We start from the raw sequence: 26,589 nt of genomic DNA, 5'->3' as shown, positions 1-26,589 counted from the left end.
CAAAATATTAAATTGTCCGCAAAATATTGTTCTACATCAATAAATATATAAAGACAATACTGACTTGATATCGAAATAATTATAGACACGATTATCGAACATCATTAATATCCTCATCGACAATAAATAATGATCGCCGGAGCGCTGTTTCTTGTTCCACGGAGAAAAAGTTGACAGCATAGAGTGAACAATTAGGTGAGTAATGATTGGATGCACATATTTATATTTTCACATTACATTTTTACACACAATGTACGAATAGAGAGAAAAAAAAATATATCTACATAAAATACAAAATGCAATTGGAGACAATAATTCATTCACGTATTCACAGGTACACATCATCGATCCTTAAATATAAAAATCGTCAGCTCTTAACGTGGAACAAGATCAGTAACAAAAGTTACATACAAAAATCTTTGATACAGTCTGTAATCGGTAAAAGGTAGTTTCATCACAGTTTGTGTTGTCTTCCCTCGCCAAAGAGCCATAGGCAAGCTCTGTCGACTATATAAGCGAAGACAAAATCCGCGACTAGCATTTGAACCAGTATCGTACGGAACTACAACATATAATAGTACGTAAGCAATATATGTAATACACATTCAACGGCGAATAAATTACGATAAGCTCAATTATATATTTGCGCGTGACGTAAAACTTACTTGGCTTGGAAAGTCTACAATCTCGAATTGCACCGCTAAATCCGGCAAAAATCCACAAGCCAGTAATAAAATAATGGCAGAAGTGCCCACAAGACTGAACAAAAGAGTCTTATTTTGTGTCAAACTTTCCATGAATGGCTGGCCCTGTCAGAGCGTGACGTAATTAGCGTTTATTATCAATGATATTGCATTAGCTGGATGATAGAATATAAGGGACAACTTACTCGATAATTTATAGCAAAAGTAGAAACCTGAAGAGCCATTGCGATTATGTACACAGTACTATTAATTATATTCGCCTCAAAGGGTTCTTCCTCGCTGCTGTCATTTTCTTCCAATGAACTCGGTTCACGGGAAGTGTTTAGGATAGCTGCCAGCTTATCGTCTCTATAAAAGAAGTAATTTGAAGAGCACGGTCGAGAGTGATTTCATTTTAACTTGCACAACTTACTTCGGAGATAAAATGGTAGCTTCTTTCACCAAGTAGACGAGGCAGATGAAATGTACGGCAAACTGCAATAATACAGTTGCGATGGTGTACAAATTGAAGATGTTTGGTAGCGGTCTTTGCTGCGACAAAATTTTCAGCGGTTTTGATCGTGAGATGAAGAGGAAACATGCCGCTAAAAGAATACCCTGCAAAGTCGCCTGCGCGTCGCTAAACTTGATTCCATCTAGATACAATACTGACTGGCTATAAGCGAGTATCAGCGCATTCAGTGCCAATATTTTGAACATCTGCAGAGTGGTGACAAGAGTGCAGCGTCCCTGCTTTATCACGTGACATACTGCAAGAAAATGAATACTTGTGTTTCCGGATAACGAATCAATTTGGCAGTGTCCCGTGATGCTTACTGCATTGAATGGATGACATTTTGCTGGTAAAGGGGGCCGCGATGGAAGCGTCACCCAGTTTCACAATCACGGACTGCTCTTGCATCTCGTTGTCAATCTCCTTCAGCATCTTCTGCAGCTTCGTGCGAGTGTTCACCGGGGCAGCTCTCGGATTGTTTCTTGGCCCGTTGTTTACGGGCGATGTCAAAGTATCATTCCTTGGATCTTTTCGCTTATCGGAAATTATTCTTTCGGGCGGACTGGACAGAATCGCGACACCTACCAGGGGGAAAAAAAAAGAAAAAACGAGTACATCCAACTTTTACCGCATCCTCTTCATCAACTTACCCACTTGTGCGTGTTTCAAAGCTCCGACATCGTTCGTCCCGTCACCGCACATCAACGTCGTATAACCTAAGGATTGTAGCGATACGATAATGAATTCTTTTTGCTTCGGTGCACATCGCGCGAAAATTACGATATGTGGCAAGAGCTTTCGAAGAAGTGTCCGTCGTTTTTCCTTCAGATACGATAAACCCTAGAAAAATACATTATGCGGTAACAAACGATCGCTGTAATTCTAATTGATAGAAGGTCTTGTTTATCTACATACTTCACCCGTTACGCAAAGCGCGTGATCCCTCCAGATTTCTTTGTACGATTCGACATTTTCATCGCTTAGAGGAAGCTGCGTCAACTTGTCTATGCTTTCCCACAACCATTGGCCATCATCCACAGTCAGTATAAGTGTGCTAGGCTTCTTCGTGAAATGCAGCTCGCGGCTTACATGACAGGCCGTCAAAGGATTATCACCCGTTATCATCACGACCTAAATAATTGTAAGTTAAACTTATTCGGTTTCTGATAATTTTGCGAAAATATTTTTTTTCGAATACACTTTTATGTATCGCGATGTCTCAACAATAAGATCGTACACGTACCGAGTGCGATGAATTGACGATCTCTTTGATAACGGCTTTCGAGTCAGGTTTGAGAGGGCAGCTGATAATGACAAATCCCGCAAATGTGAGATTGCTCTCCAACTTTTCACGAGTTAATTCTCTCAAGTCTTGAGAGGATAAGCTACCAGTAAGTTTTCGATATCCCAAAGCGAGCACTCTTGCGCCGCGTCGTGAAAGAGATAAGTAAGTTGAATCGTAATTCTCCGGCACGGAAGATAACTGAAGTGGCAGATTATATTAATAACGACAAACATAAAAATCAAATGAAATTGTAGACAGATGTTATTTTATTCACCATATTCTTCAGGGTTTCCGGCGCGCCTTTTACCATAGCCATATAATGCACTTCTGAAGCTCCAGGAAGAGTATATCCAGCCACAACGCACATTCTTTTCAAAGTCGATGAAAAGTGATACCTCTGTATAATCTTCAGTGCTGGAGATTTGCACTTTTTAGGAATTACAGAATCACCTGAAATGGGACATTAGCGTAAAGCGATGCGTCAATATTCTTGCGTTGTATTATTTGCGAATGTATACCTACTTTTCGTGAGAGTCCAATTGATAGCATTGAGAGTGGCCTTCTCTAGTGGATCCCCGACAATACCGTCATCTAATTGAACAAGAGAATGACACGTGGCAAGCACTTGAATACTCCCCAGAGGTGCATTTGTTAGTTGAATCACGTCCGAGTTGCCGCTTAAAAAGAAAAAAATTAAAATCGTATTTAATAGCGCGAAAAGTTATGCGAGCATAATAAAATGAATAGTAATTTCTCTTACTCGATACCCGCGATACCCTCGACAACCAAATTATCGCTGGTAAGCGTACCGGTCTTGTCAAAACAACAAATGTCAACTTTGCCAGCGAATGGAATTCTGAATGGTTCTGTGCAGAACACACCTATGAACAGACGAGGCATGGTAATTTTTATGTGTATGTGACGATTAAGCCTTCGGCAAAGTATGAATCTGTCTTAAATACCTAACTTGGCTAGAGCTACCAGAGATGTGTTAACAGCCAGAGACAACTCTATAGGTAACTCTGGTGGTACAACGGACGTCAAAATCAACGTGCATTCCAAAAATAATTTGTACTTGTTCCTCGTAGGATCCTCGCTGCCTAAAATCGAAATTTTTGCGACGTGTAACTTCATCGTATAGTCCTCACCTTTAGGTGCGTAGAATCGAATTACCTTTGATCCAAACATACGCGGCGGCGGCAATTGCAAAAATAAGTAAGAAGAGAATGAAGCCAAAAGTTTCCAAGTTATTGGCTGTAACGCGTTTAACGCCGAACAATATCGTTCTTAAAAGTTTGCCCTGTGACGTGGAAAAGCCGGTACGCAATACGTAGGCAACGCATCCATTATCGGTCGCTGTAACATCGTGCGTTAATATCGTAAGGTGAGCGAGAACATTATGAAAAATGAAAGATATTAATTGACGATACCTCGAAGACCGGGAGTATTTTTGCTAGGAGCTGTATGCTGTACAACTTTTGTACCACCGAAAAGCACGTGAAGTTTACCATCTCCTTCGATATCTATAGTTTTACTTCCATCAGTATCTTCTATAGGTTCTTTCATTTGTGGTACAGATTCACCTATACATTTTCAGTCGTTACACATATACCATATGTTCGCGACTTGAATGTGATACTAGCTTGTTTAAAATACCTGTTAACATGCTTTCGTCAACCACGCACGGGCCTCGCAGAAGCAACATATCGCATGGCACTAAAGTATCACGTTGAGATCTTGTAATAGAGACGATATCCCCAGGAACTAATTGGTCTGTAAATAATACGCGCCATCGCCTATTTCTGTACACCTAGAAGAAAGAATAAGCGTGGGTGAAATCCATTAGAAATAAGCACGTTACAAACAGACAGCAGCTCATATTCGTACCATTATCATGTATGGTTTATTACCCATTTTACGAATTTCGGCCATATTTCTCAGTTGCTGCTGTACCAGTGTACACTCGAACATGATAAGCATGATCAGGGTGAAGATACTGTAATACCAATATTTATCCAAGCACCAGAGCGTCACGCAGAATACTTGAAAGACGAAGAACGGAGCGATAGCGCGTTCTTTAAAGAGTTCCCAGAACTCGGGCACGACCATGTCCAACCTGGAGAGTAAAAAAGAAAAACAATTTTATTATTTTCAGCGATGTAAAAGGTGCCTCGCAAGAAACAAATAATGCAAGGAGTCGTTCGCACTGTACTTGTTTTTTCCATATTTTTCTTCCGCTGCCTCAATTTCCTTTTCGTCAGGATATCCTTTCCATTCGCAATAATGTTTCACGGAATGATCGATCGGGAACTGCAACCCTCTGAATGACTTTACGTTCGGGTCCCAATAATATTTTGTCTTTTGAAAAATGAACCAAGGTTCCTGCTGATCCGTACGACGTAATGAAATCAGCTCCGAGCTCCCGTTGTTTGGGGTGGGAACTACTTTAACTATCCTCGCTTTGTACGGATCTTTCGCCTGGAATTTCATTTACGGGGTAGAAGAAATGTCGCGAAAGAAAACGGTGAGGTGCAGACTTGACGCGATATTCGAATGTACCCGCCGAGTAGCGTCACGTGGCCGACCTAGCAGAAGACCGGCCGCTCGAATGGCTGCCACGTTTACGGGATACGGGTCATACGTCATACGGGACATATTGGGGCCACGAAGAGCCACGTGCCCGACGCCCGTTACCCGTTACTTGAAGCAAATTGATGGGCGGTCACCACTTACCGAGCTGCAGTTCAAGAACGTGTGGATGTGCACCGACCATTGACAGCAGAGGCAGAGAAAAATCTGCAGCACGCCGATCGTCGCGATGCCCACCAGGCCCGCGTCGTAATATTCGTCAACACCGTAAACGAAGATCCAACAGTAGATCCATAAGGATTGCAGGATCACGAAAGGCAGGATGTAACCGTTGAGCATCCATTTTCGTGGATTGTGCAGGCTGACAGATTGCACGAGTTCGTCCACCCGTGACGAGGTCGCCGCCATGATTACGCCGACAACGATTAACAAGTCGTCACAACGAGCGAGAAACGTCTTAAACGTCCGACGAACTTTAAGCACCATTCACATCGAGAGATCCCTCTTAAAACACGCGATGAGCACGGGCGACCGCGTTTCGCACATGCGGAGAAGGTTTGGGGAGAATGCGCGAGCCGATCGTGCCGCAGGCCGCAGGGTTATGTTAAAATCAATTGGAATGGATGAGAAGTGTGCCAGCGGTGGCCAGCGGTTCTAGCTTCTAGCGTGGCAAACAGCACGGTATTTCTCAGTAGATAACCCAGTCCTACACTGAATGTAGATATGGCAGTGGCCCAGTGGCACTTCAAGCGCCATCACGAGCACCGCAAGCACAACTCCAAACTAAAAACGAACATGACTATGGAACCGCTGTATTCGAACGCCGTTCGCCACTTACCTTTAAGCCAAGTGGAAGAATAGGCGTACTCTACGTACTTTCCCCCTTCTCCCGTAGGAAGAGGGAAAATACCTCGCGCATTCCCGGGGGCCGGCCACCCGGGATATGTGGGGCATGCACCCACTGAAACCCCTCTCCCTGAAACATAGCACGCTGGACACTGCAGTTGCGATACGCGGAGATAGATACTACGCATTTTATCTTTCTGAACAATTACGAGGGGCTCTCCTTATCGACTGGTTTACCTGAACATATTAGTCGCAATCGATTTGTGAAACACAAACAATCATTTAAATATTTTCGAAATATTGCCAACATTTTTTTGATGTTTTATTTTATATAAATAAAGAATGATTGACACTTTAAAATATCAGCGATGCAGCTAACGGATTCGCCATGACCTATCACGTTTCTAATAGAACTCCTGAATAATAATAAAGCAATTATGTAACGATCATTTATATCTATTCCCGTCTCTCTGCGATTATAAGATTACTATCTGTCCACTCCACTTTAGATCACTAAATATCTTGAGCAGGGACCAGAACACATAATTTCGGACTACTAAATGTATTCGAGCCAAATATTTAAAATACTTCCTTACGATTAATTTTAATGTGACTTTATTTCCTGGGTCAACTTATTTTTAAACGTTCGAAATGTTTAGCATTACTTTCCCTCAACCTTTCAACGTCCGGCATTGTCGTGTTACAGCGGGATGATGCTTAATCTCAAATTTTCACCAAACGCAATTTATCTCCATCGAAAAATTTATAGCGACAGACGTGTGCGATATCTCATACATAAAAAAAAAAAAGAAATTTTAACGATTCCCCGTCTACTAAATGTTAAGCTTCGGTATAAGAAGTAGCATTTCTCTTTCTCTTTCCTGACATACTAGCGACGTCGCATAATCAAGATGTATCCGTGTCATCCGGAGAAAAACTCAGTTTACGCTGTCATAAGGTCGATGAATCCCTCGCCGCACGTATTCCAGTGAAAGTATGTGTCCGCCTACCCCACCCTGAGCCCCGCAGAACTCGTGCACGTCACCCGAGGAAGGGGCCAACGCACAGGTATACCCACGTATCCCACGTTGCTAGGTAGACTCGCGCCGCGGCGCGTAGAACCGAATCGCGCCAGTATCTGGACCCAGTGTCGTGGACACTTTCGAATCACGCTGGCCAAAAGTGGAGAGACGTCCGTTATGGTTGGCCGTACTCTGTCATAGTCGGTGCGACAACGAGCTACACGCGTTACAACAACGGTAACGTCTAGAGGAGACGGGAGATCGATCCCGATTTGGATTGAATATTTCTCCTTCTTTCTGGCTTAAAATCCGTAAAGTTGACGCGGATCGAGACTCGGCCGAGGTGTCGTTTATCTAAAAAGTAAAAAATTCAAAGGTATATCGAACGTGAGACTCAACTCGGCTTTGTTCTCAACCGGGCTCTCTGTCCTTTACGATCGTTCTCAGGGCAACGATCCTGGGTCGAGTACGGGTTATCGTTTATCAACGGTGACATTGGCACGGCGATTGATCGGCACGCGATGCCAATTAAGTGACTTCGCGGCCTCCTTCCTGCCGAGACACCTGCCGCGCTCACCATAGGAGAGAAGGTTCTATCAAGGAGGGGTGAATCATAACGATAGGTCGAAATGGCGTTTGCGTGGTACCTAATATTATCAATCGTAAGTGATCGGTCCAATCTCATGTTAAGAGCTAACTAATCGCCGTAGTTGCAGAGTACGCAGGAAGCTGGATATAAATCTGATGTAACGTTCTTTCTATTAATTGTAAACGCACGCTGATGTATATATACCTTTCTAATCGCGAATCGACATTAACTCATCTTTTTGATTAATAGCTGACGCTTTTTTATCTACCGATTGAATTACGTGTAGGCTGAATCAGAGCCGATTAATACTGTCGCAAGAACGCGTTTGTACCGTACAGGAAGTACCTCGATAAGCGATCAATTACAATAAGTCGGTGCAGCATTTCACAATAAGAGTGGTCCCACATTGTACATTGTGCTGAGTCAACACTAGTGATCTCGTGCTTCAAGTTTCATTGTGTATTTGACCGCAAATGCAAAACGCGTGTAAGCTACATTTCCACGTGCGTATACGAAGGGAATGAATATTTCGCGTAGAATTAAGAATCGAAAAAGAAATAAAAAATTGGCATTTTCTAGTCTTCCGAAATATAACGTTTTTTTTTTATGAATTTGATTATGCTTGTATGTGCCAATAGTTTTTCTTGATGGTCACCCGGGGCGAACCCTGCACCGAGTACGGATGTCCAGGGCGGCCGCAGTACGAGCCTTTCGTACCCGCGCCTCCAGGACATACTCCTCACTGCGCGCCACCGGGGCAGACCTTCTGCGAAACGCCGGACCATTATCCTCGGTAAGTACCCTTAGAACTCCTCCCTTCCCTTAAAAAAAAAAATATATATATATATATATATCGCTGCCGAATCAGCGACGAGGTAACGCAACAAGTGGAAATCTGCGATGATCCGGTCGACCCATTTCCAATTGTTGATATTCCTTTCGCCGCGTCCACCGTGTCCACCTTCCGCCTTCCTCTATGCATACGAATGATCGACGCGCACGCTGAGAAAAACTTCTGGAGGGGAAAGTTCCGCTAACTCCTCTTCTCCTCGAGGTGAGAATCCGTTTCTCGAAAGCATCGAGTTCGCCTTAATAGGCTTGCACAACCAATTTTATGCCGGAACGACTCTCGCCCGTAAAACAATTTTCGTCCCTCGTTTTTTATAAGCGCGATCTATGGATCTAGCCCAGAAAAATTCGCATCTCCGCCGCGATCGGATCACAGAAATCAGATGTTGCAGCGTCCGTTATAGATAGCCGCCGCCCGCTGTTACCGTGCTACATACGCAAGTGATTCGTCAGGTAGATTTCCCAAATGCTCGCTTTTACGCTCAAATCCTATCCCAAAGATGTTAGGAAGAGTTACGTAAAGTGAGCGGCCGCTATATATAATGTAAGAACGTTGGTGAGATCGTTGCTTAGCGTACCATGACCATGGCCTTGGCGCGGTCATACGTTGTTGGATAATTATTGGGCCCGTTACATTAGTTCCAAACCGAGCCCCGTCGTGCCCGAATACCGGTATGTCTTTCTTTCTTCTTCACTGAACAAATCGCTCCTTCGACATGACCTCAAATATTTACAATTTACATGAATAATATACTCCTATCGAGTACTCGCGAATCGTACATATTTGAATAAGTTTGCAGAAAATGAATAATAAAACAGACGATTGCGCAGAAATAAAACAACGGTGTTTTAGCGCTTAGAATAAATTTTTTTTTTCAACAATTCGGATATCCAAAAATATTGCTGATATCGCATTATTCCGTCTTGTGCAGATTTAAAATCTTTCAGCGCTGCGCAATGAAATAAGTTAGGTTTCGATAAGCTGCAACGATCCCACCGTTGAATAATTTTAGCAATTGGAGAAACTTGTGATTGCGACAGCTGTCACTTCCGATAATTATGCGCGTAGGAACGACCCGAACAACGGTCAATTACACTGTCAGAAATATCAAATTGCTGACTCGAGTCAGACCACGTCGGTTCACGGCATCCCGCGTGTCATTTCGCCGCAAACGAACACGCTGCATCTCGCGCCTGGCTAATGCTTGCTCAGGCCTAACACAGTTGCGCAATACACCCAATTGAGTACGCACCTGCGTAAATAACCTTTTGTCAACCTGGAAGAGAGACGAATCTCGGTCGTCCGGCCGAGAGACAGAATGGCCGGTATCTTTGATAAGCGTTGCAGCAAGACCGGCGGCTCGCGTGCGGGGCCAAAGGTCGAATGTAACTCTCGAGGGAATAATGTGCATCATTCGTTTTTATTAACGCATTGTATTCCGTAACGGTTTCTTCCTTTTTCTTTTTCTTTTTTCTCTCTTTATCTCTTTTTAGACAACTCATCAAGTTTCTCGTCGACAAATGCAGCTTCGATTTTAACACCGCGTTGCAAGATGAATCCCGCGAAGATTTCAACGTTTACAGGTACATTTTCAGTACTGAATTATCTTGATATACTTATATGACAAAAGAAACGGTAATTATTTAGAATTAAAGTTTTTTCCCAATTTTGATATTTTTTACGGCTGTCTTGGCAAAAAACTTTGCTGCGATTCCAACGATGATCAATCGTAGAAGGTTGATGAATGGAGGGGGAACAACGCTGTGGCTCTGGTCTCGAATCTGACGGCAGGAAGGGCTCCCAAAATCTGACTTTCAAACCCTAAACCAAATTTGGCTCCGCCTCTCCCGGGGATCCAAACATTTACTTCAATATGCAAACAAAGTTTGATGGAGTTGAACACACGTTTAATCGATATATTTACCTAAATTACAACTTTTTACCAAAAGAAAACGCTAATGAGAAAAGTTATTAAAATTCGCAAAAAAATATAGCTTTCCTATGTCCTCCATGCGATTTTTCAACTTGACAAAATACACTCTTTCGCAAAGAAAAAGATTGAAAAACTTCAAAATTGGGAAAAGCCCTAATTCCAAATAATTACCAAAGAAACTTATAGTGAAAGATATTTAAAACAGATAAGTTACGAATAACTTAATAATTTTTACCGTTAGAGATATTGATGTATAATCATTAATTGGATTGTTATTGATGTACTCTCGCATATTCTCCTTATTACCATTTTTAAGTTCTCCTCCGGATTATAATCAAGGCTATAATTATCCACGACAAGACGATCAATTATACACGCAGCCTCCTCTAAGAGGACAGCCAGCCTCAGAATATGGACCTCCGTCCAATAGTAGCCGTTATCATAGGTAATATACTCGTTACGCATACACGTGTCAAATTATTTACATCATCGTAACGGACAGAAGATGCACTTAAGTAGCGATACCAGCGAAGTAAAAATGATATTAGCATACAAAGTTAAATTTTCGATTCGTCGAATTGCAGTTACAAATACTCCGCACCGCCACAAGCGCAGAGGAATCCCTTCCTCCCGGAAGTAACGCTGAAGTATCATCAGGACGTCCCACGACAGATCGATCGTGCTTATTCGCAGGAACCCATAAGCGTATTAGAACCGAACCAATCGTGGCTGACGAATAGGTACGAAATATTAAAGAAATTAAAATGGAGAAGTTAAAATGGTGACTGCTCCTTGCGCGCGCGCGCGCGTTTAATATATTTACATCTTGTGTTAAAATATAATAGATATTCGCGGGGTGGCAAGATAGCGCCGCGAAGTTATAGCGTGAACCCGTTGTTGGGCTACGCGAAACTTAAGGACGACCGTGTAAAGAGACAGTCGGATCCGGAAGTCATCTCCCTGTGCCCCACACAAGCGCAGTATATTGCTCCCCAAGCTGCTCTGAACAAACAGGGCAACTGGATGTACGTTGTTAATCTTCCGGGACAGAACAAGTACACGCAGCTCGTCAGAAGCGAGAAATGCTTGTAAGTGTTATACTCGAAGAATTTGTGATGATAAATCTAACACAGGGTCAGAGAATTTCTAAAGTAATTGCTCGAATTTAATTCGCGTTTTACATTTTAATTTTCACGTTTACTCTAAATGGACGTTAACTCATAGGAGAGGTCATCTTTTTTTATCGCATCGGAACGATGTCCTTATCGAACTCGAGGGAGACTATAAAGAACGAGGAGATACCAATCCTCTTGTGCTTTTAGGAACGACGTGTGCAACGGTATATGCTCCATTCCGGAGGGATACAGAAGTAGATGCCAGCAACAATTCGTGCAAAAGAGACTAGTCGCGCTCGAGGGGAGCGGTAATCGACTTTACACCGATTTGTTCTGGTTTCCGCACGGTTGCACGTGCCAGATCATACCGAATTACTGAGAATGCGGCGACTACGGCGCGCGCGGCGTCGCGCTATAGCGCGAATGGGGTGCGTTTTCAGGGGATAAGCGCTATTAAACGCGGTTGTACACGTCGTTCTCTTCGCGATTGTAATTCCGCGACCACAGAGCGCGCCTGGAAACGGCATTGAAAGTGAGTACCGATAATGTAGCGTTCTATGAACGATGCGCACCCGAGTAAGTGTGTACCGCGACGCGCATTACCAGCGGTGTAACGCGGAGGCGAATACACGTTATCAGCGTATCATTAATTGCCGCATTGTTAATTGCAAATCGCAAACGGCGTAATTCTGAAGGCGTCAATGAACGCTCTCAACGTGTCTTTGCGATGAACAGGCGGGGAATTTTTCAAAAATGTCGCTGTTCCGATATCACGTACATATTACCATGTATACTCGCGTCGCCCATTTTTAGCGTGAAAGATGTATATATGTATACATATTATATGGTTTTTTATATATTTCATTGACTATGGTCAAAGCTATCTCGAATATTTCTCATTTATCTTTCGGCATCTTCGATCGCCGATTTACCCAAAATTCTACAAAAGTAGGTCGCGCAATTTCGCGCTATTATCGCAGATCAATTATCAATTATACATATCGTTTTTAATTAATATTACTCTCTCTTTTATTTCAACAGTATGTGAAAATTTTATTTAGGAGATGTCTCAATAGATAGTTGTATCGCCATGATTAAGCTTATTTATGCAATATAGGCATTTCTCTCCAGTAAGATTAAAGAGGGACGGCGGAAGGAAATCTCGTAATTGTGTAATAAAAAATTAAAAGCAGATCTTTTATGCGCGCTATTTGTACGCGAATAAATAACACAGATAATTAATTTATCGTTGTATGCTGTTTATTGATATCAGCTGCTTTTGATTAATAAAGAAAAGAAAAAAACGCGAAAACCATAAATCGCGTAAAATCGTTGCATGGAGAAAAATAAGGAATTATTATTTTAAAATCTGTGAATCTTTAAAATATAAATTATTATTAGAGATTACGAAAAACTTCTCCTTAAGATGGACAAGCGTCGATTGTCATGCGACTTATCGTATACTAAATAACTTATCGACTGCACAACCAACGGAATGTTGCGTGAAACATGACATCGCGGTTTTAATCGTGACACCTTATCAAGGTGGATGTATGTACTAAATGTTCGAAGAAATCGAAGAGAGACCCGAGAGAGCATAAAATAAAGGATCTCGATTTCACAATTTGCGGTTGAAAAAGGACAGACAAACGAGCGAAAAGAGGGACGAAGGCTAAGTGACGAGAGGCGGGATGAGGGGGGAGGAACTGGAGGTCAGACACGCGCAAGTTTCGCGTGGAAATGTTGTGGGGTAACACGACACCCTTTTCGCGCCATTTCCCGACAATTTTCGCCAGCCCTTGCTATAACCAGTAATGCCAGAAATGAGACGTGGCCTCATTTGTGATCGTAAGCGCCTCTACCTCTACGCTGGGATTTGCTCCCGCTAGGAGCGTCCCACTGCGAAGCGGTAGATCTAAACCAATCAAAAATAGTGTCAAAAATTCCTTTTAGCGTTTTTGAAAATTCGAATGGCAGACAATATAGTGACTGGAATTCATAAAGTCGGCGAAGAATTTAATAAAATCATTAAATTACATGAGAAATCTGGTGAAAGAATATATCTAAGGAGAAAAATAATTTTTCTTTTATTATTGTTAATATGTTTGTTTTATAACAGTATTATAGAAAAATCCTTCGCCTACCTTAACATTTAAATAGCTTTGAGTGAATAAATTTTTAATTAAAAATTATCGCTGAAAAACACGTTTCCAAGAGAGAGAGAGAGAGAGAGAGAGACCATTTAGCGCGCCCCGGATTCGCTGTAGATTCCGTTCTGCTTGGAGAAACGCGCGCTCTCACACGCACCCACTCGCTTGCACCTGCTCAAGAACCACCCCCCGGTATTCCCCTCGGCATCCCCCCGCGTCCAGCAAAAAGAAGGGTGAATTCTAGGCGTACGTATGTACGTACATAAGTGCAATGCGTTGCACCTACATACGGTGCGCCTATACCCGTGCACTTGTACCTTATGCGTTTCCCTCCACTCGTGCGTGACAGAAGTGTCTGTACACATGAGGTGGATGGTAGGCTACTTGAAGGGTTTCCGTTTATATGCACGCGCGTAAGCGTGTGTGAGCCAGCGACGGACGAAGGGGCCTTCCGCAGAGAAGCGAGGTCGTCCTGCGATGGCGTGCGTATGTATACGGAGCGAAGGATAATGTATCAATTAAGAGAATTCTTGCTTGCGAGAAATTTTCACCGTTAAAAAGGCTTTATAATTTATCTCGCATTTTTAACACTTCGCGTTTGACTCTACGATGCACAGGTCCATAATCGGAACCTCATTGTAAAAGTATCACGACTTTTTTTCAAAAGAATATTTTTTCATACTCGTTGTAAAAACGCCAAACGGTATAGCGCGATAATTTACCGCAGTTTGCCTCACATCTGGAGCCTCGACGAGATTAAATCGAAATTCCGAGTCGATTCACGGCGTCCAGATGTCACGTTTCAGGAAGAGGAAGCCCACCTTTGATCCCTACCAAGTCGCAAGATGACGAACGAAGCACATGGACCGCGCAAACGACGTGGACTTGCTTACAAAAATATACCAAATCCATAAGCAGAGAAAAGCTGCTACGTCACGTGTGTGTATGTGTGTGTGTGTGTGTGTGTGTGTGCGTGTGTGTGCGTGTGTATATATATATATACGCCATTAATTCGGTGGGAGAGTTTATTAATTTCGATTGCGACGCGCAAAACCGTACGCGTCTTGTATCAAATCACATGTCTGACCCATTTCCGCTTCCGTGCCATTTCCCGAGCGCGCGATCGGATAGGTCAAGTTTGCCGACACGGTCCCACGTTTAACCATAAAACCTTCGGCGGTCGCGCCAGCACAATCACAATTTCGCGAAATCGCTCGATTAATTAGGCGCGCCGTTATTTCAACCGAACGTCAATTGGTGAAAATACATTGAACGGAATCGGGGTTTACTGGGCGTAAAAAAGACTGCGTAAGGTCAGCGCTGACGGCACAGACTTTACCTATGATATTTTTTTTTCCACCAGCGAACTTGCATAAAAAAAGCAACCTTGGATACCTGGTAACAATTTTTTTTAATGTGACGTAAGTTCATCGGTGGCGTTTAATGCACCGTGCACGCGCGAACGCTCTGCGTCATCGAATATCACCGTGACATTATTTATTGAAAGCGAACTATATAATGGGAGGCATCCGAGCGATCGCCCTGCAATTGCGTTCGAGAAAATATTTCACTCGGTTCGTCCGAATAGAAATTTTGCGAGCTCAAAACGGCAACTGAGAGATATATATACATATATTTTTTAAAGAGAGATAGCGGCTTCGTTTCCGTTTCTGCAACGAGATCAGAACTACGGCCGGAGGGTTCCGAACTTTTTTTTTCTCTCCTCGAGAATTTCTGCCACCCCCGACGGGGAGTTTTACAGTAATCTCCGTGCCAAAAGTCTATTGTGCTCTCTATCTCACTCCGAGCATCCATATCCCCCTTCCTCTTTTTCTCTCGTGCTACACTACCGAGCCGGTCGACCGGCAGCTTCGAGCGCCGGGATAAAGTCACGAGCAGTAATTATGAACGATAGCAGGGGAGAGAGAGGATATAATTGTGATTGATGGAAGAGAAGGGAGGAGCAGGGGGTGACTTCCTTTTAATCTCGAAGCTAACCCTTTCGTTCATCCATTGCCGCTTCTACTCGGCCGACACCGCACGGCGCGGCGCAGCGCGGCGACGCGGTTTTATTACCTCGGATTGTATCTTCGCGGGAAAAAAATTGAGGTCTTGTAGATCTTGTTCCGTTCTAAGTCGAAACCGGAACTGTTAAATGATAGATTTTATGATAGCAGCACAGCTAAAAAATAAAATTTGTGTTTATTCTAGTATGTTATAATTGCCATTTTTATGAAGAGCTCCAGAGAGATGTATAGATATACGTATATTATTTTTATCAGTTTATATATACGATCCTACTCGGAACAGATTTACCCAAGTAGGAAGTGGAAGTAAAATCTGGAGAGATTAACGATTGAAAATGGTTGAACTGAGAATATCTAATGATAACGTGTTTGATTAAAGACGAGGGAAATCAAAGACGAGGAAGGGAGCTGAATTAATAATCGTCGTTGTTCTGTACGGGCGAGAATAATGATAGTCTATAGCTTAAACGGACGCTCTAAATCGTCGTTATAAAACACGAAAGAAAGCCTCGCAAAGAGCGAGGAAGCCCGGCGCGGCGTGTCCGCTTCGTACGAGCATTATCCCCGATGCCTGCCGCTTCGCGTGCGTGCGTGCGTGCGTGCATGCGCGCATGCTGCGTAGACGCGTGTGTGCGTGTGTACGTGTGTGCGTACGTGCGTATTCTCCTCTCCTTTCTCCGTCGCGTCTCTACGCACTCGACTCCGCAGTCCACGCACCGCCGAGCGAGCGAGCGAGCGGGAGTCTGCGATCAATGCGTGGCACTGCCACTGGTCGTCATGGCAACGTAGCGCGCCACGCACAACGAGCGAACGATCCGCGTCGATCGTGCGTAAGTGCGTGCTCCGGGCGCGCGCGCGCGCTTACGCGCTCACGCACGCACGCATGAACACGCGCGCGTGGCCTCACTTACACGCTCACTCACAGACGGCCTCCTGCGACGTGCCGCGACGAGACTCGCGAAAGACCGCGTGCAGAGGACGATCGATGGCCCCGCAAACTTCGCGGCGGTACTTCGAGCACGTGACGCACACGACAACGAGTCCGCATGATTGCACGTTAAATGTTTTCATACCTTTTTATCGATACCTTATTCGTATGTAATTGTAATTTAGATGGTAAACAGATCGAGTTATCTTAAATCAAAATATGCTTCATCTACATCGAGGAGATTACAAAACAGAATTTTGATTGCTAGCTCGTATGCAGTATCCCTTGGCTTATGCGAATAATCATCTTCAATGACTTTTTTAAGGAAACGGCGTCGTGTCACTCGTGTCACGTATCTCTTCTTATCAAACGTGATAACAAGGATCAGAACTTGATCCTGGGAGATGTTGCGGGTTCGCGTGTGACAAAAATTGCGTAGGTATCACCACAAAATTAGCCGTTAACAACACGGCTCCTTTTTTTTCTGGATTTTCTGGTCTACCGTGTCGACAGCTGTCCCAAATTTTCTGTTGAGTTTTTGTCAATTTACCTGAGTTTTCCTTCCTAATTTATGTCCTGTGAAACGTCCCGTTTCGCAACATGCAACCGCAAATTAATTATTCACGTAGCACATTAAGTCTTCTGATGGTTATTCTATTATGAACAGTTGAATGCGCTACGTAATTAAGCGTTAATTTAACAGTAGTTTATTTGTACTTGCATTTTTCCTAGCATCAACATTATTGTCATCGAGAGTTGACTGATGTTGTAGAACGTATTTGCCATGGACTTGAAAAAAATTCCAGTAGAGAGGGAAGCAATAATTCAAAAGGACAATGCACAGAAATTGTCCTGATGTTTCACAGCCGCAACCATTCGCGGGAACGACGACGTCAGGTCGCGGCAGATGTTTCTAACGAACTCTGCGAGAGAAAGTATCGATCGTGATATCGCTACGATTCGTTGGCCGTCATAATGAAGATAAGTCTTAACGACTTTGCCATGAGGAAATAATTGCGTACTGATGGTAATCGCATTCTGCATTAATGCTTTTTATATTTTAGTAATATTTATGACTATGTATTTCTAGCTAGAATCGATATATTATTTGAAGATCGGTATTTTTTAAATATTGAAATACACAAAAACATTGGAATATACCAAGAAACTTGGCTCGCTACATGTGTATGCGTGTGTATGTGTGAATGTTGATAGCACGAGAGAGTAAAGATACGTGCAGTATATCACATTTTTCTTAGAAATGTCGAACATCCTACTACCGCGATTATTATTCTATTGCAGAAGGGCAAGAAAAAAAAGAGCATTTAAACCCTTTCGGTTGGGGTGATTTAGTGGCAGGCCACTACATCGAAGATGGCACGCGTTGGATAGGAAGGGAGGAGGGGAGGTTACGCGACCCCCAATTCGCTTGAACACCTAGAGTAACCCCTGATGGCACCCTCGCACTAGGGTTCTTCGATGAATTCACCGATTCTCGGCTTGTAGCGCGCCTATCACTATCGCGCGCAAGGTGTTTACAGGTCATATATAAAAAATACAAATTTTACATTAATTTCTTGAATTATTTATTTATTTCATGATAACATTAAGTCACTTCATAATACATTGCGTAGCTGCGTTTTTTTCGATATTCCCCAAGATCTCTTTAATTACGATGACGCGCAAATTATACAGACAAGAGCTTTCACAGAGCGATCAAAAGAGAGAAGAGTATCAAACCGTGAGAATAAATTTCCCAAAGAATATATATATATATATATATATATATCTTCCGTGGTCCAGGTGATATCCCCGCAACATCAGAGGTCAAAGGCCGAAGGGATTTCGTACGGCAAGAGACGAGAATACGAGGGACGATTTTTCATTTTTCGTTGCCCACGAAATACCGACAATGGACGCGTGTCACGTTGCAGCTGCTTTCACCACTGTATTTGACGCAATACGGCACACGGCACACATGGCGCAAAATCGTTCCGTAAGACCGAAATGCACCAGCGATCAAACTTTCCTCGTTCGATTCTACTCCACTGATTCGATGCATGGATACACCAGATCGATATTTCTCGAGACCCGTTATCAAACAGTGTACGTGACAATTGGTACGCGCAAACGTATTTCTTTATGGAGACTTTGAGATCTGAAGCATGGCAAGAATTTGTGTTCTTTTTAATGACAATTTTGATAAAAAGTCTTAAATAATCTTGTAAAACCTCAAAATTGTGTATAGCTTATAAGATGCCAGTACACGGAGAAAAATAATTTGCTGGCACAGCAGATTTTTTACTGTTAAAGCAAAATTTCTTACAATTAGTCAGGTATTATATGGACAGTAAAATGATTTATTGAGAGTACTAATCACTTTTGCTGGATCTTATTTTGCTGAATTTTTTTATCTATCTAATAAATCTACGAATTATATGTACTAACAATATAATTTTATTACAAGAGCAAAATTATATTTTTACCAATTTTTACTATATAAGCGATATATGTAATTTTTTCAGGCATTCTCCAACTGTCTGTAGGTACACAGAGAAAAAGAACATATTCTCATTTAGAGAGTTGACATAATAAATCTTACAACGAGGTTTTAAAACCGAATTTGCCTTTTGCTTCGTAGCGGGGTCTACGCGGCTGGATGTATTTTAAATGCGAGAAAGCTCTTCTCGCCATGCACTGATGCCTAGTGGCGTTGTTGTGTGAACGTTGCCTCTATATCCTCTTCGCTCAGTGAGGCGACAGAGGCTAACGAGCAGTAGTTTTGCTCTGATAACAAATATATTTGCTAAAAATACATTATTTTGTTTCAATAATTAACGTGATTCTAAAGATAAATACACTCAGCAAATGTTTTCTATTCTCGCAACAAAACAGATTTTGCTTTAATGATGAATAATTCGTAAAATTAGTTGCGTGGCATTAACTAAATTTAATTGTTGTCGCTACGAATATACAGTAGCAATGACGATTTTGCTGCAGCAGCAGACTTATTTTTCTCCGTGTAGATATAATTATAACCTTCCGAGATTGCAAAAAAGATTAACGACGTTGTTCAACGGAAAATAACTTTCAGTTGAAGATTTGCGACAGCTGAAAAACCGATGCAGTTGAAAAGTGATGCTGACCAACGATAAAATGTTTCTCCAGATGTAGTTCTTTCGTATCGAACTGATGAAAAAAATGGATTCGCCTGAAACGATACCTGATTTTTCGACTGTTCATATCCAAGTCTGACTAGACGAAGTTCGAAAATCAGGTAAGATCCGATTGGATCCGACGCTTCTCAATCTCTGGACATTCCTTCCTTGTAACTAACAACTCTGATATTGTTGACAACGTGCGAAATGTCTGCAGTTTCGCGCAGCGGCTTTTCTAATAAATTTATTCCAATTCGATCCAGAATCCGTGGCAACTCGCGAACAAGTAAAATCGCATCCTTTCTCGAAATCTATAAAATAGTCGTAATATATGGATAACTAACATTGTTTGCAACGAGAGCAACATTTTTTGCAGCGAGAACAAAAGGTTTTGCTACTATTGCTAAACTATAGCTCTTGCTGCAAAAAATATTAGTTATCCATATTTTACGACTAAATTTAGCTAAATTTTTTCACATATGTACGATTAATGCAATCGTATTGAGAACCTATACGACGAGCGTTGAGAACCTTGAAAGTAGAAAATTCTCGAATTCTGGACGGGTCAAAGAGACATTCTCGGGACGGGATTTTCTACCTGAGCGTTCCTGATTTTTTCGATAAATTGATTTATTTCGACGTCATTGTGAACACCTCTAACAATGAGAAGCATTTGTCCTGCGGAATTTAAAGCAAAGATGTAAAATGACCGACTTGCCGAGCGGCGAGCGTGGAAGGATTCGCTTCTCGATTCGCTTTTTGCAAGCGAGAGACTTGATCGAGCACAACGCGATCTAGTTAGGGCCGGAAGGGTGATTTATCAAGCGGCCGCATCATTACGCGCGAAAGGGACACAGCGGTGCCGTGATTCGTAGTCCTTCCATCGGGAAGAAGAATACGTATTAATTTATGTCTGCATGCGCAGCTGTCATTGTCATGTTAATCGGGTCTCCACGCATATTAGCCGTGCTTTTCGGTGATGCGTGCATGCGTCCCGTGCGTGCGTGCGGTTCGCTCTTGTCTGTCGCACTGAAGTCGAGAGACACTAGAGACAGCCATTCGACAGTGGGGATCTGGGAAACTCGGGCAGAAGGGCTTTTAGGGATAAACTTGGCCCCGGGCCACTCCGCGACTCGACGAGCGGATTCGCGGATCGCTTCGATCGCGAATATATACGACTGATACACAATGTAGGAAACGATGATAATGATACAATATTATCACGATATTAAATCAGAAATTAAGTCAATCTTCAATCGCGAACACGATTGACTGCTCTTCTCTCCGTAAGACATCTTTTCGCTTTTCATCGATCGCATCTCGTCGAGATTCGTTAATTCGAATGGAACGCGAGATTCTTGGACCGTCACGCCGCTTAACATCTGGCTTAACTAACGCAGTAATCTAGAAAATGATGAATATACCCGCACCAAATATACGTGCGCGCAGGATCCGTTGAAAGAAATTACGCCCGTATCTGCGTTCCCGTGCGTGAACACCTCATCGGATAAACATCTCGTTGTACCCTCATGAAGAGTTCGGCAACTGCGCGCGTGCGGCGAGGACAATTCGGAAGATCGAGATTTTCGCGCCAAGAAAATACAACGGTAGAGCCCGGCCGAAAATTCGGTTTCGGTTTCAATTTCGGCCAGTTTCGACCAAAATCGGAGTTTTGGTGACCGTAGTCGGCCGCGAAATTAAAAAAGATTGTTTCGGCCGGGCTATATATGACGGTATATTATCATCGTGCAACACATTTCAACGTGTCTCTCGGAGCCCCATGTGCGCACAGCCAGCACGAATCTCTGGTCCATTTACTACATCCACGTATTTTACGTTACGTTACCGCGCGTGACTTGTCGGCTGCTGAAATCGCACGCACTCGAGGGGGTGGAAGGTGAGAAATTCGCGGGAAGGGTTACCGCCGGGGTTGCGCCTCGCCCCGGGGCCCGAAAAGTCGTTGATATCGAATCCGAGAGGTCGCTGAAATAAATCGTTAGCCCTCGAGGTAGAGGGGGAGAAAGGAGCTTTCCGAGGGCCGCGATTGGTCGCTCGAAGGATGAAAACCCGAGGCCTATAGCTACGTTTTACGAGCGTTCTCGTTCTCCATTTTTACGAGTCCCGGAAAAATGAACCGAACAGCTCGCAAATTGAAGCGTAATTTCGTGAAGAGTATGAGCGAAACGAACAATAAGTAAAATCGACTATATTAAAATTTCATTGATGTTCCTACGGGATATGAAAGGGGTATTCACATTAATATTGTGTACTTTATTCGCGAGATAACTTGTGGAATGCAAACTTGGTGAATATTTTTATTTAATTAATTATATGGTAGATGAAGCAATGATTCCCAATATTCACGACATCTTTTTCGAAAAGGGCGTGTTTCAGATCATGTAGCTTTTGCAGATTCGTGACTTTCCTTAGCGATGCACTTCGCGAAAAGTACCCGGAACGAAGAAGGTGTAAGGCCAAAATTCCTTCTAGTGACACAAGTCGACACAAGTGTCGTTCTGTCTTTGTTATTCATTGAATGCCAAGAAGGATAGAACGATGTTTGTGTCGACTTGTGTCACTAAAAGGAATTGGCCCGTAATAGGAAGATAGTCCAGTAACTTTAAGATTTTACTTTGGAAAAATTCCAAGTGAGCTGAACTTTTGCACGCACTTTTATTTAGTCTTTATAAATAACATATCAAAAATCCCCATCATTTGATCGTACGCATAATATTTTACAGCTCGTAAAAGGTGTTAAAAATTGGTAGTTTTTGCTATCTAAGATTTCTATTAATTTTACAACTGTGTCTATTTTGAAAAATAAAGACGAGAAAAAAGGTTTTAGGTTATTTTTTTGTACACGTAATCATTTTCGCTTATTCTGGCGTTAAAATTGCATGCTAAGACAGTTATGGGTATTAAAGTACTTTATTTCACACACTTGTAATTCTTTTGTACAGAATGAAACATAAAATTATACTTTTCCTTTTTCTTCTTCTACTTGTTCTTCGTTTTCATCTTTGTTTGAATAAATATACATTTGTTGGAGATAATCCATAGGATTAATTTGTGGGTTGTCAATTTCTTTGTCTTTATTGACTATTCTGTTTCGGATGAATCGTCGATTGGTGCAACATTCAATACATTGGTAAAACCTTTTTTGTAGAGAATATTCTCATCCTTATTTTTTAGAAATAGACGTTATAGTTGTAAAATTAATAGAAACCTAGATATTAGCGAAAAACCAATTTTTAACACCTTTATACGCGCTGTAAAATATTATGCGTACTATCAAATGATGGGGACTTTTGTGATATGTTATTTATAATGACTAAATAAAAGTGCGTGCAAAAATTCAGCTCACTTGGAATTTTTCCGAAGATTGTCAAATTTTGGCTCATAGTTCGTATCTTCTGTAGGAGGCTGCTCAGCGAAGCAGGGGTATGGGTAACAACCCCCCCTCCCGGCCCACCCCTTTGTCGCTTGCTCGCTCGCTCGTTCGTTCGCCTCGCGCCTCGCGTCGCGAGGCGTTGTGACGCGCGTGCGCAATTTTCAACCCCATCTGCGGACTCCTCCCCATACCTCTTTCCCCGCGCCCTCTCGCCAACCCTCGTTGGCACACGTGCATCGGTCGGAGCCCCGCTCGAACGAACCCCGTCGAGATCGCGCTGTCCTCGTTCTCTTTCCCCTCCCCATCCCCCTTATATTCCTTTTCCTAGCCTCGCTTTTCCTCTCTCCCCGCCCCCGTGGTCCTGGAACCGAGTCCTGGGTTCCCGCCATGGCGGATGGGAATGTCAGCCGACAAATGCCGACCACGGCCGAATCGCGCGCAAGACGAGCGGACGAAAACGGGCGGGCAGCTGTGAACGGACGGGCGAGCGAGCGAGTGAGTCCGCGTACGCGGACAACACACAAAGCTACCCACCACTACCACAATCGTTACTACTACTACTGATACTACGCTACCACCACCACCACCACCACTACTACTACTACTACTACTACTACTACTACTACTACTACTACTACTACTACTACTACTACTACTACTACTACTACTACTACTATACTACTACTATACTACTACTACTACTAGTCGGAGAGAGCCCACAGCGGCGGATACGTCGCGCGCTCAGCACGGGATAGCCCGCCAAACCAAAGGTATAGATACAGTTTCGTTCGTTCCGTCGTGGGCCAACGAGCGGCCGGCCGGCGCGTCGTGTCCTATCTTGTTCAACGTGCGACACCCAGCGTACACGGTATGGGGGGAGGTGTGCGTCTCTGCATGAATGTGTGAGAGGGAGAGAGAGAGAGGGAGAGAGAGAGAGGAAGGTGGAGGGAGAAAGAGGGAGAGAATCGTCGTGCGTATAGAATTAGGAAGTAAAGCGGCGCGAATGGTGGTGTGCGGAACGGTAGTTCACGATCCTGCAAAAAGGACAAAGAAAATATCAATAAAAGAAAAAAGTTTTATCTAGGACGGCCGCGGATTACCTAAAATTCGAAAAATCGCGGAAAATACGAATCTTCGCGGTTACAAATCTGTTCGGTTTGAAATTGAAAAAGATAGGCCCCCGACTCGCGCTTACATCGATGGACTACATGGAGGAACTCCAGAATGTCTGCCGCAATCGCCGTCGATGGAATGCGTTCACGAATTTCGGAACAGTGCGTGGGGATCCTGCGCGTACAACCACGCGTCGGAGAGGATAATGAGGAAGAGAGATAACACGGAATCGCTCTTTTCTTCGTTCAACAAACTTCAACTTTACTCGCTACCTGCAGGAGAAAGGTGGGCAAAGGTGGTGAGAACAGAAAGAATATAAAGTGAGTGTGCGCGACAACGCGGTTCCTCGTAGCGAGAGGTGTGGCGGCCGAATTTCTGATAATTACGAAAAGACGTAGCTCGGTCGCGGACGTCAAATTCTTAATTCTTCCTCAAGATAAGGTGCGATTATGAAATAAATTGTGGAAACCACTTTGAACGGAATATCGTAATTTTCACCAAGCGAAATCGGTTTGATTGAAATTTTTTGAGGAACTCGTGAGTAAAGTATCTCACGGCGCGGCGGCGTAAATTATACGAATTGCCGGATCGCCATTGCAATTTCAAAGTGTCCCGAAGGTAAAACGTCGCGGACCAGGGAGCAACGCGTAAACCACTGGCCTATATCGTGCTGTCCGATGCATTTTCGTCCGGCTCTGGTCCTTTCGCGTTGATCAGCATCGCCACCGACTCGCCCCAATCCTCCACCACCACTCGCGGCCACCACCGCTACCGCCAGGCGGCAGGCATCGCCGCGCCAGTGGCGTCGTAGCAACCACCACTACGTCGCCACCACCACCACTATCGCCGCTGCCACCGCCGTCGCCGTCGCCGCCTCCTGTGGCCTGTGCTAGCCGGCGGCGGTTCACGGTAGTGTCCTCGAACACGGCATGCACGTATCGTGCTGCGAAAGTTTTACGAGTCTCGCGGTGCGCCAAACGAGAAACGTGTTCGTGTGCCGACGTCGACGTCGGCGTCGACGTCGAGACGTGTGAGAAACCGGGACAACGACGGCGCGTTCCTCCCCGAAAGAATCCGCTCCCTCCTAGGCTCGACTTACGCACCGCAGCGCGTGTGTGTGGGAAACAGGTTCTTAGAGCATGCATTATTTCGTTTCCGTCAGCGGGATTTCAGCCCGCGCAAACGGGCTTCCCCGGAACTCCCTGACTTCGGAGGAAACGCGACTTCTTCCCGCGATCGTAACGTCATTTTTTGTACAAAATTCTCTTTCATATAAAATCTTCGCTTACAGTTTTAGACGTCGAGTCGTGCTCGTTGGATGTGTCACTCGCTGCGTCGCGGACGAACGCAAAGCTTCCAAATTCGGATCGATATGTTTACGTTTACTGGAAAGTGTGCGATTTCCGCGTGCTACTCCGACGGGAACAAACGTCGAAATCATCAAGTGGAGCATTTACGATTGTTCGTGAATAGTGTCAAACAGTTTTTCATTTGTCACAACTGTCAACAGCAAAAAGCGAGAGTAGGATTTGTCATTGGTATAGTCAATGTAATGATATCTTTGAACGAGCTTTTAAATTAAAGATCATCTATGCCGACGAGTGCCGCAGCTTGCTACAAAATATCGGATTACAATGAACCTGTGCTAAGAAGTACAAACGGAAAGAAATACTTCAAAGCTGCCTCAGAACTACGGGATGCCAACTATTCGAACCAATTTTGAAACTGCCGCGCCGCTTTAAGGAATCGATCTACTGCGATAGTTCTTTTTCCTGTGTGCGTGAATAGCAGACAAAATTTCGATTCTCTCCAACGTGAAACGAACGAACGACGAATAGACGGAATGGTGTGTATGTGTGTATGTCGGAGTGTGTGTGTGTGTGAGAGAGTGAGTGAAGAAGTGAGAGAGAGAAAGAGAGAAATTCATGGATTAATCTTTCGTATTACACTTAGCGCATTCTAATTATTCCCGTATACGCTCCGTAGTAAATCGGTTTTTTCTGATACAACATATTTTAATAATCCGAAAAATATGTGCTGAAATCAATGTCGCTAGCAGGTTTGTCACAATCTGACTTGACATTCTAATCCAAGAGGTGTTTGAAATCAAAACCTAAGTAATCAAATCAAATCTCCAGACAACATTATTCTCAATCGCGTTTCTCGAAACACTTCTTACAGCTCTTGAATCATTTGATTATGGACTCGTGTATTTTGTGTTACATATTTCGCTCTTAATTATTGCCGTAAAAGATATTAATTTTTTATTTAAAAAAGAGGGCAAACAAGCACCAGTTTCACGGCGGTCATCGGTTGCCTTCTATTTAACCGCGCAACATTTTTTTTTACGCAGCACTCTTTTTCCGAAGCCTGTGGCGTGGGCTCGGACGTCGTTG

At 43.4% G+C, this 26,589-nt stretch overlaps 3 protein-coding genes across 6 annotated transcripts in view; 2 read left to right on the top strand and 1 right to left on the bottom strand.

Annotated features, from left to right (window-relative positions):
- Positions 1 to 200: 200 nt before the first annotated feature.
- Positions 201 to 5,708, bottom strand: LOC143901773 (endoplasmic reticulum transmembrane helix translocase). The gene is made up of 18 exons (XM_077414314.1): positions 5,216 to 5,708; positions 4,695 to 4,960; positions 4,370 to 4,598; positions 4,139 to 4,292; positions 3,913 to 4,065; positions 3,656 to 3,838; positions 3,445 to 3,582; positions 3,243 to 3,363; positions 3,005 to 3,159; positions 2,757 to 2,932; positions 2,441 to 2,680; positions 2,113 to 2,328; positions 1,848 to 2,037; positions 1,521 to 1,778; positions 1,117 to 1,453; positions 890 to 1,052; positions 666 to 809; positions 201 to 562 (listed from the first exon to the last, which is right to left on the bottom strand). The coding sequence occupies exons 1-18, from the start codon at positions 5,555 to 5,557 to the stop codon at positions 455 to 457; spliced, it is 3,573 nt and encodes a 1,190-aa protein (XP_077270440.1). The 5' UTR covers positions 5,558 to 5,708; the 3' UTR covers positions 201 to 454.
- A 15-nt stretch (positions 5,709 to 5,723) lies between these two features.
- On the top strand, positions 5,724 to 12,441 carry Spz5 (spatzle 5 Toll-1 receptor). 2 transcript variants are annotated; one of them, XM_077414349.1, is made up of 8 exons: positions 5,724 to 7,300; positions 7,387 to 7,601; positions 8,167 to 8,321; positions 9,872 to 9,961; positions 10,628 to 10,756; positions 10,896 to 11,051; positions 11,157 to 11,399; positions 11,634 to 12,441. In XM_077414349.1, the coding sequence occupies exons 2-8, from the start codon at positions 7,569 to 7,571 to the stop codon at positions 11,803 to 11,805; spliced, it is 978 nt and encodes a 325-aa protein (XP_077270475.1). In that variant the 5' UTR covers positions 5,724 to 7,300; positions 7,387 to 7,568; the 3' UTR covers positions 11,806 to 12,441. The 2 variants fall into 2 exon arrangements, with proteins under 2 accessions (XP_077270475.1, XP_077270476.1); XM_077414350.1 differs by having other exon boundaries at positions 5,724 to 7,315.
- A 12,584-nt stretch (positions 12,442 to 25,025) lies between these two features.
- Tet (tet methylcytosine dioxygenase-like) overlaps positions 25,026 to 26,589 on the top strand; it is a 51,605-nt gene continuing 50,041 nt past the window's right edge. For 2 of the 3 annotated variants that reach the window (XM_077414310.1, XM_077414306.1), the window contains exon 1: positions 25,026 to 25,321. The gene's annotated coding sequence lies outside the window, so the exon portion shown is untranslated. The remainder of the gene's footprint in view (positions 25,322 to 26,589) is intronic. The other variant, XM_077414309.1, reaches the window with a different exon arrangement.

Source organism: Temnothorax americanus, unplaced genomic scaffold (genome assembly GCF_048541705.1).
Source record: "Temnothorax americanus isolate GAGA-0224 unplaced genomic scaffold, ASM4854170v1 Scaffold36, whole genome shotgun sequence".
NCBI lineage: Eukaryota > Metazoa > Arthropoda > Insecta > Hymenoptera > Formicidae > Temnothorax > Temnothorax americanus.
The sequence above is the reverse complement of the archived record's forward strand: the minus strand, read 5'-3'. Positions and strand labels throughout refer to the sequence as shown.